The 21683-nt window shown below is 45.0% G+C and overlaps 1 protein-coding gene across 5 annotated transcripts; it reads left to right on the forward strand.

Annotated features, from left to right (window-relative positions):
• The first annotated feature begins 1402 nt into the window (after positions 1-1402).
• On the forward strand, positions 1403-21136 carry LOC133488239 (phospholipid phosphatase-related protein type 3-like). 5 transcript variants are annotated; one of them, XR_009791586.1, is made up of 10 exons: positions 1403-1886; positions 3505-3608; positions 4324-4509; positions 5271-5400; positions 6619-6814; positions 7964-8021; positions 8981-9154; positions 11826-12647; positions 13195-18271; positions 20328-21136. XR_009791586.1 is itself a non-coding variant. In XM_061795874.1 (9 exons), the coding sequence occupies exons 2-9, from the start codon at positions 3528-3530 to the stop codon at positions 13960-13962; spliced, it is 2415 nt and encodes an 804-aa protein (XP_061651858.1). In that variant the 5' UTR covers positions 1403-1886; positions 3502-3527; the 3' UTR covers positions 13963-21136. The 5 variants fall into 5 exon arrangements, 3 of the variants coding, with proteins under 3 accessions (XP_061651858.1, XP_061651857.1, XP_061651859.1); XR_009791585.1 differs by having other exon boundaries at positions 13195-18004; positions 18096-21136; XM_061795874.1 differs by having other exon boundaries at positions 3502-3608; positions 13195-21136.
• The last annotated feature ends 547 nt before the right edge of the window (positions 21137-21683 follow it).

Here is a 21683-nt window from a genome sequence, read left to right on the forward strand (position 1 = left end):
AAGGAAAAGACTGCAGCTCTGACAAAACTCACTGGACACTTCATTCGGTACACCATCTCGTGGCATCCAATTCCAAAAAGTTTGCCTTTCCGAAGCCAATAACGCTCAATTTTGTTTGACATTCGGGCGCACTGCCGCTCTCATCTCTCCATCTTAACGTGCTTTTGTGTGCTAGGTAAACAGGAGGCAGCCAATGAGTGATGAGTTTATTAGCTCTGCCCAGCTGTGACCAAGCAGTGGCTCTTATTGGGTGTACTGTGTGTGTATATTGCTAGGATGGGGGGTGGCGGGGGCCGTATGAGCCCAGGGAGACCCCCACCCACCCCCGCAGACCCCCTCCCTTTACAGAGAAACTCCCTGGCAACCACAGGCAGGATAAATGTGGCGCCCCATTTCCAATTCATAGTGTGGGGGTGGCGGTGCTTTTTTTGGGGCGGGGGGATGGGGTAGTGTGTGGAAGCACTTGGGAATGTGTGGATATTAGCATGCCGTCTGGGAGTGTGCGTGTGGGTGTGGGAATGTGTCACACACACACTCCAGTCGTAACACTGATGCACAGGGGACCGACCATGTGGACGTTTTTTTTTTTTTTTAGATATATTTTTTAAGAACAATAAAAATATGTATCCGATCCGACTGCAGTATGGACGCCCGGGTCACTCTCATTCGGCGTATACGTCATCAAAAGACGGCAAACGTCACAATTGTACAACAAAGCAAAGGCGGACGAAGAAGCAGAAAACAGTCAGTGGCGAAAAGAAGATTCTTTAGAATAGATAAAATATAAGAAAATGTTGCCTCTGGCTGACGGGACCTACGCGAGGTGTCATATTTACGTCTGTAAACACGGCGCATCCATGTGACGTCACAAACTCATTAAGTCCAGAGTCAAAGTCGCATTTGTTTTTGTATTACGGACTACATAAAAAGATCGGATTTTACAAAAAAGTAGCCCACGGTCATTTAAGTGGTAAGTGGTCGTTTATGTGTTCGGCAGTGTGACCCCCCCAGTGGCCAAAATTAGCAACAGCAGCTGCTTTTATTGCAATAATGGCAGTAAATGTGTTCTCTATCGCCACGTACGTTCGACACGCTCGTCGTAATGTCACCGTTCCTGACGATTCTTGCGGAACGGAGGTCCACGTGCTCCGCCGTGGTGCACGTGGACACGCCCTTCAGGAGTCGACAAAGGCACACACATGCGCTGTGTGTTGCTTCTTCATTGATGAGAGCTCGGCTCCCTCCTCCTCTTAATCCCATGCGCAACCCTCCCTCCACCATTCCCCCTTTTGTCTCATGGAAGAAGTGTGGAGCAGACTGTCTCCTCCCCCCACCATCAGCGCACCGCTCTCTCCTCCCCCTCGCACCCCCACCCCTCACCCCCCCCCCCCCCCATCTCGTGCCTGCCTTTGTGACTGCGTACCCGAATAAAACTGACACTGGGATGCTCGCCTGGAAAAAAAAAAAAAAAAAGACCAACTGAAGATTCCTCCCTGTTTTTTTCTCCAACCCTTTGATTTGAATTCTCAGAAATATCAGGAATACCGCTGGATGATAATAGGTGAACAAGGGGAGGATCCGGACAAGCCTGCACCACCACCACCAGGGTGGGAGCACGTGAAGATTTTACTCCAGAATCGGACCACATTTTGGGGACTTTTCTGCCATCAGCATCCTTTCACGGCACCCTCGCATCCCAGCCAGCATTAATCCCAGTCCAGCACCCCCGCTCAACTGGGATTTTTTTTTTTTTTTAGGGGACACGGATATGGATTAAAGGGAAAGACGGACAGAGAGAGCCGCCAAACTGGAGCAGCACGCCAGAGCACGCCGGGGGGGAAGGGGGCGACGGGACTCGGTGAATTCGCGGAGCCCCCGAGATAGAGGTGAGCGTTTGTGCGTGTGTGTACATTTCCATAATTGATGATCTCATTGGCAACTTGCGTGATGTCTTTCATTGGTCGGCCTTATCAGTGTAATTTACTCAATATGCCATTTTTAAATCCTCCAGGTTATTTTGCGGGTCAAACTGACCCTTTGAAAGTTTGCAAATCTTGAAATATTTTTGAAAAAAAGGATTGAACTCATTCTGCTGGCCTCATTTCAGTGCTTGTTTTACTGAGAAAAACTACTGGCGTTATGTTTCTTTATATTTATTTTTTGATGATTAAACAGCGGGTCACGTTGACCCTTGAACTTTGCTGGTGTACCTAAGAAGCGATCTTAACAGAAGGGGCCTGACGTGATCATTAACTTAATATTAATGACAACAGTGGACGTCTTCAAAGGATGGACATTTCAAAGAATTTTTGTTTTGTTTTTGGTTTTTGACGATTAAACAGTAGGCGGGTCCTATTGGAAGTCCTTGAGAGATTGCCATTTCATTTCTCATCTTTTCAAATGATATTTATGGACTGTTAAACGTACAGCGGGTCAAGCTGACCCGTGAGCATTGTTAACAGTAAGGGTTAAACTTAACTGTGCTGTTGATGTCTGTTTTTTTTAATCTTCTACTCAACTTTCCTGCAAATATATATTATATTAATGATAAAAACACATATAAATCACGTGAAAACATCAACACTGACTAGATCATCCAGCAGTACATTCACTTTAATTTTGTTTTACTGGACAAACATGGCATTGGGAATACAAAGGTGGTCAATAAATGATAACCATTTGACTTATTTCCTTGTTTCAACGACGAAGAAACAATCGCTTTTTAAATACGTGTCATGTGAATGTTCTGAGCTCCTGTTTCCATGCCAGGGTGGTATACAGCAGTTTAACGCAGCTCGGAGGAGTTTTTGCATGCAATTCTTCCAGTGTCAGTGGGAAAAAAAAAGAAAAGAAAAAAGTACACCCCCACTCATGTCGGTGGTCTTTAAGGCTGTCTGGCACATTGACCTACTGTGATTCTGTCCAACACACACACACACACACACACACACATGCGCACACACAAGGTTAGAGTATTTTTAGAAGCGGAGACGGTCGACCGAGATTTTGCTGTCACGTTCATGCAAAAGAGCCTCAGAGAAAGAAATGCTGTTTTTGGAGATAAAAAAGCCGCCGCGTTTGTACAAGAAAAGCACGTTGTGTGTGTGGGTGTGTTTGTGTGTGCGAGACGTGATTTAAAAGGGGGGGGGGGGGGTATTCGGTTTAAGTGTGTGTGAGTGGAGCAGGTCACTGAGACGAGACCGGGGAGAGGGCTTGGCTCCGACAAAGCTGCTTTTCCGCCACACTGGAGACCTTCCATCCGTCCCACTGATATGTTGCTTAGTGCTCACAGGGAAGGAAACGGTGCAATTCGGGCCAGATTCGGGTTAGGCCGGTTTTGGTAATTTCGTAGACCAGCGCCCAGTCTTGGCGCAGACCGATCTGCCACTATGGTAAACACTACAGTGCGTGCATGTGCGTGTAAATATTTAAATGTGTTTGATTTTCCTTGTGTGTCTTGTCTTCGCGTGAGTGTCTAACGGTGTCCCGCGCGTCCCGAAGCAGGCTGCGAGTGGTCGCACCCCAAGATGGCGTCCCCCAAAAGCCGAGCCAAGAAGAAACCGACCAAAGACAGCGTGACGCTGCTGCCGTGCTTTTACTTTGTGGAGGTACGCCCGCGCACTCCACGGACTTTCAGCAATCATCTTCTTGTATTATTATTATTATTATTATCATTATGTTAAGGAAGGAAACAAGGATCTCACCCATTGACCCAGGCTTGAAACCTTATTTTGAAACCCTAATCCTGTCTTGAAACCTGACTTTAAAAGACTAAACCGCCCACGAAACCCTAATATTTGCCACGAAAGCCTGTTTTGAAACCCTACCTTGAAACCCTACCTTGGCTAGAAATCCAACTTTTAAACTTGACTTTGAACACAAACCCTATTTTGGAACCCTAATCCTGGCTTTAAAAAAAAAAAACTCATTTTGACACTTGCTTTAAAACCTTACTCTAAAACCCTGGCCCAAAACCATATTTGGAATCCCTAATCCCATCTTGAAACCTTACTTTGAAACCCTAACCCTCCCATGAAACGCTTAACACCCTAAAACTGTCTTGAAACCCTAATCCCCTTTTGAAACCCTAACCCTCACCTCGAAGGCCTACTTTTAAACCCTAATCTTTAGCCTCTGTTATAACTTGCTCTCGGAGGCTTTCATTTAAACATTTTACAGATGGGAATTTTGTGTGAAGGAAAACATTTGGAGCATTAATGTCATTGTTATAAACGTAAACGTAACGAAGTAACAAAACAGTTCCCAACCTAATTTTGGCCCAGCCCGTATTATCGTTTTTTGACCCTCGATCCTTCGACGTAGCTCCCCATCGTGCTGTCGTCTTTGGTGTCGCTGTACTTCCTGGAGCTGACCGACGTCTTGTCTCCGGCCGCGGTGGGCTTCCGCTGCCACGACCGCCGGCTCTCCATGCCCTACGTGGAGACGGGCGACGAGCTCATCCCGCTGCTAATGCTCCTCAGCTTGGCCTTCGCCGGACCCGCCGCTTCGGTAAGACGTCGGATCCGCACCTTTTGAAAATTCCCAATTTCATTTGGATTTGACTCAAGCTTCTGAACCTCCCCTCAAGAAAAACACTTTGCACTAAAATAGTTGGATTTTTGTTTTTTTTAAATTATAGATTGAAAAAAAGAAGCACCAGTTGGCTTTAAACAGAAAGCTGAAGTTAGTGTCATAGGTTTCAAAATTGTGTTTTTCCTTATTTTTCTCAAGCTGCTGTGCCTCTCTTTTCCACAACTAAATGAATGAAAATGTAATTTTCATGCAAAACATCTTCATTACCCACCATATGCAAATTGTTTTTCTCACTTCGGGCTTGCATTATTTTTCACTTTAAGCGACGCTATGCTATGCTAGCATGCTAACATCCCTGTTTGAAACCGTGATGAGAAGCAGAACATCAATAATAGCTACAACCGCTAATAATAATGTGCACGGAGACAACAATTAATTCTCTTCTACAAGAAATGCACAATGAATGCTAAATACACACTTGACATACTAATGTTACACTTCCGCACACACCTCCTCGGTCAATACACACACACACACACAAAATGTTAATCCATCAGCAGCATGGAAAGAAGCAGCAAAGTCATCTATCACTCTGATTGGAAGCGATCGCCAACATCAATAGCATTTTAGCCGCCGTTCTCCATCACCCCTAGTTTTAAAATCACAGGAAATGGATGGTTTTTTTTTTTGTTTGTTTTTTTAATGCCTGCTGTTTATTTCCTGGCCTTTGCACACAGATCATGATGGGGGAGGGCCTCATGTACTGCATGCAGTCCAAACTCAAGACCTGCCCCAAGACGGAGGGCAGCATCAACGCCGGGGGATGCAGCTTCAACTCTTTCCTGCGCAGGACCGTGCGCTTCGTGGGTGAGTGACTGACCATTTTTTCATTCATTTTTTTTCTTTTTTTTAATTTTGTTATGTATTTTTTAAAATTATTTTTGTATTTAGTTTTAAATTTTGTACTAGTACAACTAGGTTTTTTTTTTACATTCATTTCATTAATTCATTTCATTCATCTTTGTTTGAGTTATTATTTTATTTCATTTTTTGTTTTTAGTTTCATTTTTATTTTATTTTGTAATAATAATATTATTTCACAACTCCTTACTGCGCAGGACCTTGAGCTCCCCAAAAATTGTCAACGCATTATTTTATTTTCATATAAAATTGATATCATGTTATTTAATTAGCGGCTCGGTGGACGACTGGTTAGAGCGTCAGCCTCACAGTTCTGAGGACCCGGGTTCAATCCCCGGCCCCGCCTGTGTGAGTTTGCATGTTCTCCCCGTGCCTGCGTGGGTTTTCTCCGGGCACTCCGGTTTCCTCACACATCCCAAAAACATGCATTAATTGGAGACTCTAAATTGCCTGTAGGCATGACTATGATTGCGAATGGTTGTTTGTTTCTATGTGCCCTGCGATTGGCTGGCAACCAGTTCAGGGTGTACCCCGCCTCCTGCCTGATGACAGCTGGGATAGGCTCCAGCATTCCTGCAACCCTAGTGAGGAGAAGCACCCTTTATTTATTCATTCATTCATTCATATTTGAATAGTAGTAGTGTTTGAATTATATATATTTTTTCTTTTTACTGTCATTGCTAGTTTTCTGTCTTTTTTTTTGTATTCGTGTTTGAATGTATTTTATTTTCAAAAATTTTAAACTCGTTTCATTTTCAGTTGGACTTGAAAAACTTGTCCCAAAAGATGTGCACTGGTGTACCTAATGAAGTGTCTGCGGAGGCTCACTTTTGTTGTTTTTCGGTGAGCGTTAACCTGCTGACTTCATTCCCTTTTCAGGGCGTGGGTAATGAACTAATTACGCACGTTAAACGAAGGGTGACCAAGTGCTAAAGAGGCGTGATATGATGGTAAATATCTGGAGGGCCTCTTTGACGCTTTGGAGTGGAAATTGACTTTAGTTTAGTTTGCTTTTGTCAGTGTGCTCAGGTGGCAAAATAGCAGAAACTGCTTCTTTTTTTTTTTAACTTTTTACTCCATGAAAAAAGATCCACTCGAGCACTTTTGAAGTCGGAGGTGACCTTGACTCCCGCGTCCCTCCCTCCTTTCCTTTCTGCCGCTTAGGTGTTCACGTGTTCGGTCTCCTAGCAACGGCGCTGGTGACGGATGTCATCCAGCTGGCGACCGGCTACCACGCCCCTTTCTTCCTCACCGTCTGCCAGCCCAATTACACAGCGCCGGGCGTGGCCTGCGACAACAACGCCTACGTCACGCAGGACATCTGCATGGGCAAAGACCAGTACGCCATTATGTCGGCCAGGTAGGACAAGAATTACCTCAATATATGCATATTAGTACAATTGTTGGTAAAATGGCTGCATTTTAGGAGAACACCTACACATGAGTGCAATATGCACATATTAGTCCAATGCCTACATATTAGTACAATATTTACATGATTTAAAAGCTACATATTGTTTCACTACTTACCTGTAAATCCAATACCTACAGTCCATATTTGTGCAACATCTATATATAAGTGAAACACCTACATGCAGTAATAGTCCAATACTCTACAATTCAGGGGTGTCAAACACATTTTAGTTGCGTGCCGCCCTATTATTTAAATGTTTTTTTTGTTTGTTTTTTTTAAAGTACAAAATCTCAACATTAATACTGAAGAAAATTTGAAGTTTTGGTATGCTACCAAGAAACAAGAATTCAATGCACATGATTTGCTTTCACGGGCCACTTGAAATGATGGCAGGCCAGATCTGGCCCCCGGGCCTTGAGTTTGACACCTGTGCTCTACATATTAGTACAATATACCTACATATGAATGCAACATACATATTAGTACAAAAGATACACATACTGCAATACTGACATATTAGTACAATTGATACATAGTTAATTGACTGTTAGTAGAATATCAACATACTGTATTAGTACAATACATACATACATAATACCTACATAACGGTACAATATATGTATAGTATGAGTAAAATAGTTCCATATTAGTGAATTGCCTACATACTGTAGTCATAAAAAAGAAACATGTTAGTTGCTTAAATTGTCATATTAGCACAATAGCAACATATAAGTACAATACCTACATATTGGTGAAATACGAGTACAATAGACACATATTATCACAGTAGCTGCCTATTAGTACACTACTCACATAACGTTATCCTATCACCTGATTCATTTTGTCATCGTAAGAAGACGGAAGAGCAAACGTGTATTTCCGAATGCGTATTCCCGTCGCACGCTTGCTGTACGGCGCGTGTACGCAACAATGGAGATTATTGCTAATACAGCAGATTGTGGGCTAATCCTGTCGAAAACTGCGCAGCACCCTGATTACACAGCACCCAACAATCCCACTGACATGCTTGACTCGTGTTGTACAACCTGATCTTTCATTTATTGCAATTACGCTGTCGTTTTCCCTCCTTTCCAGGAAAACCTTCCCATCCCAGCATGCAACACTCTCTGGCTTTGCCGCCGTCTACATTTCCGTAAGAATACTTTTTTTTTTTTTACTTTCGACATTTCTTAATTTGCATGAGGTGACCAATGAAATTTAGTTTGGAGCTGTGTCATTCAGTAAGGTAACGCCGGACGTTGCTTGCTTTGATTCCTCCCGTTTAGTCTCAAATTGGGTCGCAAACCACAACATGAATAATACAAATATCACCCTGGAGGTTTTTGTTGTGTCTTCTGTGTTGTAAAAAGTGCTGAATAAGCATTTTAAAATCTCTTTCAGTCAGCAACCCATTTGCATTGCGGTATAAAATTCACAAAATGCAAACGTGCAATGTAAAACAATTCTACGCTTATTGAGACTTTAATGCTACGCAGAGTTTCGATTGTGTTTCATTTGGTTTATATATCTCGGAAGCAGCACAAACATGCAGTCACTATGAAGCAATATTTGCAGTACACCGCAGTTTGACTTTACTGCATAAATAAATTGTCGTTTTTGTTTTTTTTGTTGTTGTTGAATTAGTTAATCATTTTCAATCATTTTTTAATTGAAATTTCCTTATTTTCTTATTTTGTTTGTATTTTCTTTATATATATATATATATATATATATATGTATATATATATATGTATATATATATATATATATATATATATATATATATATATATATATATACTATAATTACATTTTTTTTTGTAGTTTATTTTATTCATTGTAGTTTTGTTTATTTTAATGTAATACAAATTTGGGGGTTGGATTATATGTAGTTGTAGTTATTTTTGTTTATTTTGCCTATTTATACATTCGACATTTTGAGTCCATTTTGTTATCATTCATTTAAATCATGTTAGGGATTTGCATTTATTGTATTCATTTTAATTTAATTAACTTTTGAAAAGTAAGAATTGAATGTACTTGTATTTTATTTCATTGTATTTACGCTCATACAATGAACAACATTTATTGTCGCGCGTGTGTGGGCGCACAGATGTACTTCAACGCCAGCATCGGCGCCGCCACCAAGTTGCTCAAGCCGCTGCTGGTGTTCGCCTTCTGCATGGCGGCGGGCCTGGCCGGCCTCACGCAGATCACCCAGCACCGGAGCCACCCCATCGACGTCTACGTGGGCTACCTGATCGGAGCCGGCATCGGCGTCTACTTGGTCAGTCGGTGCGGAAAGCAACCTGTTCGTACGACTGCGCATTGACACCACTTTCAAATCTAGGAAATAACGGAAAAAGATACAGGCAGACCTCCACAATTCATCAATCGACGTACATGAACTCACCTGCTCGCAAGTTTTTCTATAAAGTCTAACACAAAGGCACCTGTTGGCACCCATGTGAAGATTTTCAAAAAAGATTCCGAAAATGTAACTACCCCGCGCCCATTTGCTTTTTTGCTATTCACCAACTAGATTGTTTTCCGTGCAACCCTTACCCCAGAAAAAAACGATTTTTCCCTCTTTCTGAAACGCCCTCAAAATACCCCAAGATGCCGCCATAGCCCTGTCTACATAGGAAAGTCGTACAATAATTGTTGTCAAGGAAGTATGTTGAAGTGATACATCTCGACTGAGAGACAAGCTACGCATGTCAGGGTGGAGCTAAACTGAGCCTGGGTTGTTAGTGAAAGTTACTTTTTCTAAATGAAATCATCTGAGTTTGAAATGAAACGAAACTGTTTTTGGTATCATATTTACGGTTTTAAACTATAGTATTAAATATCATTGCATTTCTATTCACGGCAGGGCTCCGCCTCTATCGGATTCCCAAATTATTCGTGACAAAATTCCTGAATAAACGATGTCTCAAGCGATTCAAACCATCGCAACATCAAAGATTTTAGTTCATACAGGCTAGGATTTTGTGATATTCCAAGAATTTCCAATTTTTGCGTAGGTCTATATTTTCCATGAGAAAACCTCCAAATTAATGAAAACATTTGACCAATTCACATTCATTGCAACAAATCAATTAAGTCCACAGCATTTCAGTTCAATGTCCGCCCTTCAGCGTCACATGCAGTTTTTACAGAAATTGCTTTCTCGAGTTATTTCTACACTTAATGCACAAAAAAAACTCAAAATGCTGTACTAAGAAGTCAGTCGCGGTCGTCTACTTGCAACCATGTATTTCTAGTTGTGACAAGGCAGCTTGTATCGCATGTCATCGGGATATGCATGGCCACCGAATGAACAGCCAGCCAACGTTTGGCAGCAGTTAAAGGATACCGTCTCTTTAAATAAAGCGCCTTGAGTTGTATTTGTCCTATTGTGTGCGCCAACACAAACTCTATTGTTTGTCACCTCTTCTTTCTTTTTTCTCTTTCCCGGCGAGCTATATTTAGCATTTCTCATTACGAAAGAGACAGAGAGAGAAGCAGTAATCGGATAAGAATTTGCCGCAGCAATTTCACACTCAATTTTAGGGAGGAGAAAGAGAAGAAGAAATGAGTTGTTGCAGATCTTCCCTCTTGTCCTTCACATTTACAGGCAGAGGCAGTTTTGTGTTCCTGTCAAGGAAGAATGAATGGGGGAAAAAATGTCTCTCTCTCTCTCTATATCCATCCATCCATTTTCTGAGCCGCTTCTCCTCACTAGGGTCGCGGGCGTGCTGGAGCCTATCCCAGCTGTCATCGGGCAGGAGGCGGGGTACACCCTGAACTGGTTGCCAGCCAATCGCAGGGCACATAGAAACAAACAACCATTCGCACTCACAGTCATGCCTACGGGCAATTTAGAGTCTCCAATTAATGCATGTTTTTGGGATGTGGGAGGAAACCGGAGTGCCCGGAGAAAACCCACGCAGGCACGGGGAGAACATGCAAACACCACACAGGCGGGGCCGGGGATTGAACCCGGGTCCTCAGAACTGTGAGGCTGACGCTCTAACCTGTCGGCTAATATATATATATTACACTGTTTTTATCACTTAGTATATTTTTAGTTCCAATGTTCCTTCTTTTTTTTAAAAGCTCAAAGTTTCTTTTGTATTTTTTAATGTTGTATTTTCTTTAATAAAAAATTAATTCACGAAAGTTTCCAATTTTTCTGTCAACATCAATATACTAAACTGCACAGAAAACAAATTGCATTTGTTTGATAAACTCAATAATAATAATAATAAAAATAATGTTTCAATACGCGGCACGGTGGCCGACTGGTTAGAGCGTCAGCCTCACAGTTCTGAGGTGCGGGGTTCAATCCCCGTCCCCGCCTGTGTGGAGTTTGCATGTTCTCCCCGTGCCTGCGTGGGTTTTCTCCGGGCACTCCGGTTTCCTCCCACATCCCAAAAACATGCATTAATTGGAGACTCTAAATTGCCCGTAGGCATGACTGTGAGTGCGAATGGTTGTTAGTTTCTATGTGCCCTGCGATTGGCTGGCAACCAGTTCAGAGTGTACCCCGCCTCCTGCCCGATGACAGCTGGGATAGGCTCCAGCACGCCCGCGACCCTAGTGAGGAGAAGCGGCTCAGAAAATGGATGGATGGATGGATGTTTCAATACTGTTTGAAAAAATCTAATAAAACATCATCAATCTTAAATCAAATAAAAATTACAATTAACAACAGTTAACAATTTATTTTCTTCCTTCAAAAAAAATCATTTATAAAATGATAAAACAATTTTTGCCTGCTAACGAGACAGCAACAGAATTCCTCAGGTTCATGCTGCTAGGCAGATTTCGTAGGGCTCAATTAGACCTGCCCCATTGACCAAAAACAAAACTGGAATAGAATCACTTCTCTGTATTAAATGTAAAGCAACATATTCAGTACGTTCCGGATTTTGCTGGGCAGTGCCCCTGATGCTGTTTCCGTCTCCCTCCAGGCCGTGTACGCGGTGGCAAACTTCAAAGCGTCCGAAGAAGACGCGTCGCCTCGTCCCAAAATGTCGGGGGTGCAGCACAAGGACACGCTGAGGGTGCTGAGTCAGCGCAGTCACGACTCCCTCTACAGGAAGACGCCGCGGGTGTCGGAGAGCCGCGAGGAGCTGGCCGCAGCCATGGGTTCGGGGGCGCGCAGCAAGGTGAGGCGGGAGAAAGCCTCCCTGGCCTCCCTTAAGCGAGCCAGTGCCGACGTGGAGCTCCTGGCTACCCGCGGGCCCATGGGCAAGGAGACTATGGTGACGTTCAGCAACACTCTGCCCCGGGTGGCCAACGGCAACAGCCCCATCTCGCCCTCCGACGAGCCGCTCACCTCCCAGCGCCACATGACATTCCACATGCCCCTAGACCCCCAAAGATCCCGGCAGCTGGTGTCGGAGTGGAAGCAGCGCTCTCTGGAGCTGAGGAGTCAAAGCTCCCGGGATGAGGACGAGGGCGAGGGAGGGGTGGAGGCCGCAGATGCCGCAGATGGGGCGGGCGACCAGGGGGTGCCGTCGTCTCTCTACCCCAAAGTGCAAGCCAACAAGGGCATGGCGACGCCCACCGGGGCCCGGATGGTGGTGTCTCTGCCGCTGGTCCACATCCCAGAGGAGGCAACGCGTCCGCCACCGGTCTCCCCCAAGAGCGCCAAGACCCGCGCCAAGTGGCTGTCGCTCACTGAGGGGGGCGGTGCAAAGGAGCCCAGTGTTGGGCCCATTGCGGTGTCCACCCCCAGGGTGCCAAACACACAGCCTGCTCAGCCACCCGCTCAGTCAAGAGTCACTCAGGTAAGGTGGACCTGAAGAATGAGCGGCCATCTATTTTCATAACGGCGGATCTGGATTTGATCCCAGCATGGTACACCCTGGACAGGTCACCAGTCAGTACAAGATACAGTGTTTCTTGGGGTTTCTACTCCGTGTGCTTGGGTGGGGTTTCTCCAGAAACCTAGATCTATCTAGATGCTAAATTGTCCATAGGTGTGAATGTGAATGGCTAGTTGAATTTTTTTTTTTACGTTTGTCCATTAGCAAATCGAGCTGCCCACTGGTGCGTGTGCTTAGCGTGTCTGTTTCCAGGTCAGAGGTTCTGGGTTTCATTCTCCATTCACACATTTCTGTGTGGAGTTTCTTATCCGCACGCTTGTGTTTTTATATAAATTGCCCCAAGGTGTAATGTGATAGAGGTCGGTTGTCTATATGTCCTCTCCGATTGACTATTGACCACTCCAGGGTGTACCCTGCCCCTCACTCAAAACCCTCTGGGATAGACTAACGATAACTCAAAAACACCTCAAAAGTCTTCTCCTTCCTGACATTTCCTCGCACCTTGCAGGTGATGGCGATGTCCAAGCAGCAGAGCCATGGCGGGGTCCCCATGGAGGGTGGCGGCTCCTCCTCAGGCGGTGGCTCCAACTGTTCCGAGTCACCCTACTACCGGATCCCTTCCGACCGGGAGAGCTGCGCTGGCAGCAACCCGGGCAGCATCGCCGGCAGCGGCAGCATCGTCACCATCGATGCCCATGCCCCCCACCACCCGGTGGTGCGGGTGACGGCCTCCAACGGGAAGCCGTGGGAGTGGAGGAACACCATCAGTGGTAATCTGATGGCCGGCGACACGGCGGCGCTGGATAAGCACCGTGGTGTGCTGCGGGGGCAGGACAACGCCCAGCTTTACCGCGACTACCGGACACTCCCGGTTAAAAAGGAGTCTCTGGGTGGCGAAGCTCCGGAGCTCCCGCCCCCGCCGCACCCAACCTCATCCTCCACTTTGCCTCCCCCGCCCCAGCTGTCGTCGCCCCATCTCCCGCCACCCCCACCACACTCCTCCCTCCTGTCTCACCCGCCTTCTCAGGTGTCTCCGCAACCCTCCTCATCCCCCTTGCCCCCTCCGCCGCTCCCTGCCTCCTCCATGCCGCCGCCACCCCCTCCACACCCCTCGTGCTCGACCATGCTACCCCCTCCGCCTCACCCCGACCTGCTGATGGATGACCAGATGCTGTCCCACTCGTCCACGCTGCCCCGCCGGCCCTCTGTGTCGGCCCGCAGCCATGCTGAGCAGGAGCACTACTACAAGGCGTTGCAGAACGAGCGGATGCTATAGTGCAGCGGTCCCCAACTTTTATTGCACCAAGGACAAGTTTTATGTCAAGCAATATTTTGAAAGACCGGCAAAGAATTCAATCAAATCAAGCTATTAAAAATACAACTCGCCATTATGCTGAACGTAGTTGTTGTGTTAAGTGGGAGCCCTGCGCTTGTTCCTCTTCAATGAGCCGGTCACATCTTGGGGTATTGGGAGATAACGTTACATAGTGTATGTCCAGTCTACTTTGTAATTTTGTTTTGGTCGCCCGAAATCCTGCTTTGTAAAGATAGGGTGTTGGAAATGGAAGCAAGGTATTCCAGATTTTTTGGGCAGTTTTTAAGGCTCCGTTGCCTTATAGTACGCAGAGCGGGCTTGGTGTGTCAATATTATTTGTATCGATAAACCCATTTTCCAAATTGGACTGCTGTCTTTTAAATTCAGGATTCTTTTTCTTGAAAGTTGTAGGTTCTTCGTCTGTCTCATCATTTGGCCTTCTTCCCTTTCTGAAGAACCTTTCCAAAGACTCATTTTACTCATTTTTACTAACTTGTGGGCTTAATTTTTGATATATATATATTATATCACGTGACTGCGACAAGAGGTTTGACGTATGCAGAGGCCCAGGCAGATGCACGTGATTTTCAAACTGAAGGGAATATAGAATACTTTATATTCTAATATGTAATTCTATAGGCGACACGGTGGCTGACTGGTTAGAGCATCAGCCTCACAGTTCTGAGGACCTGGGTTCTATCCCCGGCCCCGCCTGTGTGGAGTTTGCATGTTCTCCCCGTGCCTGCGTGGGTTTTCTCCGGGCACTCCGGTTTCCTCCCACATCCCAAAAACATGCATTAATTGAAGACTCTAAATTGCCCGTAGGCATGACTGTGAGTGCGAATGGTTTTATTGTTTCGATGTGCCCTACGATTGGCTGGGAACCAGTTCACGCTGTACCCCGCCTCCTGCCCGATGACAGCTGGGATAGGCTCCAGCACCCCCGCGACCCTAGTGAGGAGAAGCGGCTCAGAAAATGGATGGATGGATGGATGTAATTCTATATGTAATAGAATATAATATAGAGTTTCATGGGATAACTAGTTTGGAAGGTAAGCGAGGATGTGTATTAAGTAGGTATAGGGGGTAGGAGTATATTGCAGGAAGGCCCCCCATCGGGGGGTATTTGGAGACAGATGTCAAGGAAGAAAGGAACTGCGGGAAGCTACTATAAAGATTGAATGCAGGAATGTGGGCCGGAATCTGCAGGCGACACCTGGAGGAGAAGTCTGGAGCCAGATCAGATGTTCCACAGAACAACGATGATGTCAGATTACAGACCAATCAGACGACAGCGATTCCATACTGGCCCGTTTGAAACATTTGTATAAGTCTGGGGTAGAATCAGATAGTTTTAGTTCGACTACTTTATCTGCTAAGGATAAGAGGGTAGTTACGAACCCAGAGCTCTGCAAATGTATAAACTCCTCTGTCAGGAATAAATTGGTTGGTTTTATACATTGTTGTGAACGAAGTTCTTTCACGAAAACGAGCACGCTTGGAACCACAGGAGTTATAGGAGATTTTAAAACACAGGTTCCTTCAAATGGTGAGCCCGACGTGATCCTGGAAGAACATTAGATAAAAAGACAGAGGAGGAATTCAGTTGGACTGCAAATCTCCCCGGTGCACCGAAATAAAAAAGGTGAGCAGAAGCCTGTTTGATTATATCACGAATTCTGCGAAATTTGGGAGACTTGTGGTACAGTTGTTTTGTTGTCAATAGTTAATAAGACGTTGTGTTGTTAAAATTGCATAATTAGAAGTCAGGGTAACAAGGTACCTGACAGACCAGGATCAGAGAAAATCCTGGGAGTAGGGTAACAAGGTACCTACTTGTCCCGTCGTAGACTGACTTGAAATCGGACGCGGTTTCAAATTGTAACGTTTCGGTAGACGTTGGGGATTTTGGGACCCCCAAAAACCGATTTAGAATAAGATGAGTGTGCCACCAAAACTCGGGGTTGTGAATTGGACAGTCGAGTGTCGAGGTAATGAATGTGATATTTGTCGGATTTGTGGATTGAAATAGAAAGGCAGAAAAAGAAACAAACAGGATTAAGAAGTGTGTGGGCAAAGTGGAAAAGAAAAAGGAATGTAAGTTGTTTCACGTAACAGAGAGGTTATTCTGAAAGGGAAAAAAAGGAGGAAGGAAAAGTTGGATGCTGCAGGGTAGAGAGAGAAATGAGATTTGAATAAGAAAATAGAAGAGAATGAAAAATTGAGTAGAAAAATTTACGAGATTTGTCTGGGGTGCCCTGCCATGGCAGCTGTTCAGCGAAGAAAAAAAGAGCGACAAATTCCCCCGCTAAATACAATTTACGGACCTTTCCGAAAACGGCCCCAGTGACGTCACTATAACCGGCATTGCCGGTCAAGGGAGCGGCTCAAATGGCAGACCAATTGTAGAGGGGAAATAAAACTCCTATCAATTCCGCAAGAGCCCGCATTCAAAAAGGTGGGTAAATATACAAAAATTGTCTTTAAAAAATTTTGAGTTTTTACAGAAACGGCTGCCCGGACTGGCTGCTGTTGGTGTAATTTGGATCCAGGGGCTGAAAAAGTTGACGGACAACATGAGCCTGGCGTGTGGTGACATATGTTTGCAGTCACCCGTGACATGTTCCTCTTCCCCAACAGTGCCGAAGCTACCGGACTTCAAACCTCTCATGGATCCCAGTTCTCACTTCGAAAATTGCATAAGTATTTGGACAGATAAGACCGGGTCACATCCCTCCCGTTTAAGGGAGGCAAATGTTATTTATAGAATAGCTTTACTTGACACCTTACCGGTTGAAGTTAGGACTGAACTTTTAAAGACCCTGACCTCATGAAAGGGGGAGATAGCTTCTTTAATTGTCATGTGTCACACCATTTGAAACCTTTTGTCGACAGAAAACACAAATCATCAGATGAGGTAAAGGACATGCAGGAACAACTTTTGAAGCTACAATTGGCCCAGGCCCGTAAAGTGGCCATTAAAAAATAAATAAATTAAAAAAATAAAAATGGAAGCAGAAAAACAGATGTGGATGGCGCAGGGGTCAATGAGGAGACGAGGCGGGAGTCGTGACAGAGTACACCAACGGAGGCAGGGGAAGCCCTTGCCAACCTCCAACGGACCAAGCGTGCTTCAATTGTGGTCAGTATGGACACTGGGATCGCCAATGTACTGTTTACCCAATGATTCAACAGCGACCTCCAGTGGAACCCGGAGAGGCCACACCTCAAAGAGGAGGCTACAAAGCTTCACGAGGGAGAGTTGGGCGCGGCCCGGCAACAGCATCCGCAGCAGGCTCCACAGCAACAAGAGCCATCTCGCCAGTACTACTGCGAAGAGGACTGGTCCGAATGCCCAATGAGCCCGGAGCCAGGGGACGGAGGAAAGACAGAGCCTCTGAACCCCGCTAAGGGAAGACAACCACCTGAATGAGCTGTGCAGGGGTGCCCATGAGTCTGCCGATTACGACACCATTAAAGACTGAAATTGCTGGACAGACACATGAACATCAGTTTGTCCTGATGAAAAGAGGGGCTCCAGTGAATGTGATGGGCAGAGATCTGCTTATCTAAACCAGGGCTACCATCCTTTGTAGCCCGGACGGACTGACGATATGAACCGAGAGTGGAAAATTGTCCACTGCACGGAACTTCCGGAAGCGACCGCTGCAGAAACCAAGGAAGGAGGAGGCGTTTACTCGGCCTTCCTGCAGGTGGAAGCCCTGAATCGACTCTCTTGCCTCCTAAAGCCCTCCGATCGATCCCCTCCATCTCACACTGTACTATGATAAAAATGACGATTTGGTTTAGAGAGAAGCTTTTGAGCCAATACAGGAGGAAAACTGGATGCTCAATAGTAAAAGTATTTACATAGGGAAGCAAGGTGTGGCAGCTGCCTCCACCTTGACGCCAGAGCAGAGTGAGTGGTTTATGATGAGTTTGTCATCTTTTCCACACTTTTTTACTTGCACTAGGTCATGAAGCCTGAGAACTGGGACCGATGGTGAGAAAATGCCATTTGGCAAATGATTGGCAACAAGATCAAATACCCAATGTGTTCTACTCTCCTAGTACTGAATGTTTTTGTATTCAAGGTACCATGGTGGACGGAGGGGTGTTGGAGCATGTGACTTTAGCGCGATTCCATGGCAGAGAACTCTCGGACCATGAGGACGCCGCACAGCTGTTGAGCTCTCTGCCGGACTCATTGTGGTCCGAGGGTCCTGCAGACGGGGGTCTGTGTACATCCGTGACTCCGGTAACATTCGAGGTAAACCCGACTGCTTTTGTTAACGTGCCGTATTATCCTTGTAAACAAGAGGCCGTAGAAGATTTCGCGGAAACCCAAATTCTGAAATCCAAACGCTTTGGTCCATAAATGATGTTATGAAACCCTTCGCTCAAGCTGCAGTATCTGTTATCTGAAGTAACAGTTGATGTGGTGCGCGACCTCCAGGAGGCGGCGCCAGAGGAAGACAAGCGAAAGTTCACGCCGTTAATGGTTGAGGAAGCACGCCCTGACACATGAAAGTTATCTGTCAATGCTGAACAAGCTGCGCTTTTGGTGGCACCCTTATCTTCTGCGTAAGGTAAAAGATTTTTGTGTTTTTCGTGATATATGTCAAGATTTCAGTGTTTGCCCTACAACGAAGAGGGAATTGCAACACACTGAGATGGGCCGAGGCCCGAATTTATGTGGTGGTAATGACCGAACCGACAATGGTGGTCCCAGTCCAAAGCATAAGGTACTTATTAATAATTGTCGGCACTTTTTCTGGATGGCCCAAAGGCTATCCTTGTGCAAAAGAAAAAGTGCCGTCTGTCGACAAAGCGCTGGTTAACCATTATATTCCGACGTATGAGCTTATACAAGTAATCAGATCGGACAAGTGATTCTACTTGTCCCAAACATGTCCTCTATTGGAAAAAAAAAAGGGCCAGGGAGATTTACAATAGGATCGTTTAATTAATGCAATGGATAGAAGCCTGGTCTGTAGTGGTTTAGGTGTTATGGTTCAACCAATAAGTGTGCTGTGTTCAGTTTTGTCTGTGTGCTGTATGTGAGAGGACATTCACTCCTGGGTCCAGGTTAATGTTATTGTCTGTGAAATCTCGCTTGTCATGTCATGTTAATTGTTTATGTTTTGTGTTTAATGTTTGTGTCGTCTTAATTAAAAAGCAGAAATGGAGCACTACTGAGCTGGCTGACAGGAGTAGTGAAGGATGTGATCACGTAAAAGAGACTATAGACCTTTAGTTACCAAGGACAGTGTGACTGACGAGAGAATACGGTCTACAGACTGTTGAATGACTGATTTGTTGAAATAACATTATTTTACAGGACGCCCAGGAGGATGGAGCTTGATAGTGTTATTGTTGTATTGCAGGATGTTGGTGTGCTGACTTAACGCTGATTTTATGTGATTCTTGGTTTAATGACATTAACACTTTTGTGAGACAAATTAACAATTGGTTGGGGAATAATATCAATGTTGGGTGACAATTGCTGACTTGTCCCTTCTCTGGAGTATGTATACAGGAATTATGTAGTCCATCCCTTTGGCACGGATATCTTTTGCAGAGTTGTGATTAATTTATATAAGGGTTTGTTTGTGTATGGTGTTGTGTTTTGGTGTTAAATTAGTCATTTAACAAAGGGGGAAATATGTACATCCTGTATGTCTGGTCAAAGAAGGTTATAATCATGACTCTGGTGATATCCCTGATTATAGTTACAGGAATCTATTTTGAACCATAGGTTCAAAGCGAACGAGCAGGTGGATTGTGTTACAGCTGGAAGCAGGTGATTATCCACTCGAAACCGGGATACTGGGAGCCGACGAAGAATAGAAATTGGCGGTGGAAGGACAGGATCAAATTGGAAAGAGGTAGTATGCACTCAGTAACCCCGAGGGACCGACATCCCGTATTGTTGACCTTGGGTGATATAACTGGCCCCCGTGGAGAGAGTGGGGCAAACCAGTAGCGACCTTTACGGTCTTGACCTTGGGTATAGATGTCTCAGGGGCCGATCCACTAGGACAGATTATTATTAATTGGATACGACCGACATAAAGTTCATCTAGTCCGATAATGAGAAAATTTGCTAAAGTACCAGCATCAAAAAATGAGGATCAAGTGGTTTTGTAAATTCACACTTTTTATGGATTATTAGGATGCGGCCCGATTAAGTAAGATGAGGTCTGATTTGTGGTGGATGTGTGGTGTTGTTCTGTTGTGGGACTTCCTGCCCGGGGAATGGACAGGCACTTGTGCATTGGTTTTCTATGATAACCCCCAATGTGATCAAGCCTCTCTCTCAGCAGGAGATCAACCATATGGCGGATTTCACCTGGGAGAGTGACTGGTGTTTTCTCAGGAGACTTGTCATCAGGTTTGCTCTCAAGGCCTTTGAAGAGAAGAACCCCCACTGCCAAGATCTGCAGCTGCTGCTGAAGGAGGACGGGGAGACAATGAGCGCGCTCGCTGCCTTGATCGACGCCCTTGTGTCCCCTTCACAAGATTTTTTTTCTCAATTTGCTGTGTTTAAATTAGGTTTTGTTGAGTATTGTCGTGAAATGGCCTGCAGGTGTAGGGGTTGTTGATCTTCTGATTATCAGAAGATCAACTTGGGGGATTGAAGGGAATATAGAATACTTTATATTCTAATATGTAATTCTATATGTAATAGAATATAATATAGAGTTTCATGGGATAACTAGTTTGGAAGGTAAGCGAGGATGTGTATTGAGTAGGTATAGGGGGTAGGAGTATATTGCAAGATACCCCATCGGGGGGTATTTGGAGACAGATGTCAAGGAAGAAAGGAACTGCGGGAAGCTACTATAAACATTGAATGCAGGAATGTGGACCGGAATCTGCAGGCGACACCTGGAGGAGAAGTCTGGAGCCAGATCAAATGATCCGCAGAACAACGATGACGTCAGATTACGGACCAATCAGACGACAGCGATTCCATACTGGCCCGTTGGAAACATTTGTATAAGTCTGGGGTAGAATCAGATAGTTTTAGTTCGACTACTTTATCTGCTAAGGATAAGATAGGGTAGTTACAAACCCAGAGCTCTGCAAATGTATAGACTCCTCTGTCAGGAATAAATTGGTTGGTTTTATACATTGTTGTGAACGAAGTTCTTTCACAAAAACGAGCACGCTTGGAATCACAGGAGTTATAGGAGATTTTAAAACACAGGTTCCTTCAAAACTGTGATGATCAATAAAATATTTTGGTTCAGCCCGTCTGTGCAGCCTGGTACCAAATGGCCAAAGGACCGACGGTTGAGACCGCTGCTAAATTGGTTGTGTCCTCGGCGGACACAACCATTTTGCATTGACTTTTTTTTTTTTTTTTTTTAAAGGACTTTCAATCCAGGATGGCATCCTCAATCCAAGTCCATGGGAACGCTAAAGCGATTCGATGTTTTTCTGGCAGCTGTCAGAAGAAGAGAAAGGAGATCAAACCCAAGGAAGAAAAAGGGGCAATGAGAATTCCCGCCTGGTCGCTGCCAGGGAGGGAAAAGCGTCTGCAGCTGAAGGAGGAGATAACGACTCCGGAAGGCCTCAGATTTGCTCAAACAGTTTTCCTCTGAAAGGGCGAAGAAGGACAACGAAAACAAAACAACCGCAGGCAACTCCACCGTTCCGTAAGACGACTGCAGCTG

This window comes from Phyllopteryx taeniolatus, chromosome 13 (genome assembly GCF_024500385.1).
Source record: "Phyllopteryx taeniolatus isolate TA_2022b chromosome 13, UOR_Ptae_1.2, whole genome shotgun sequence".
In the NCBI taxonomy this organism is placed as follows: domain Eukaryota; kingdom Metazoa; phylum Chordata; class Actinopteri; order Syngnathiformes; family Syngnathidae; genus Phyllopteryx; species Phyllopteryx taeniolatus.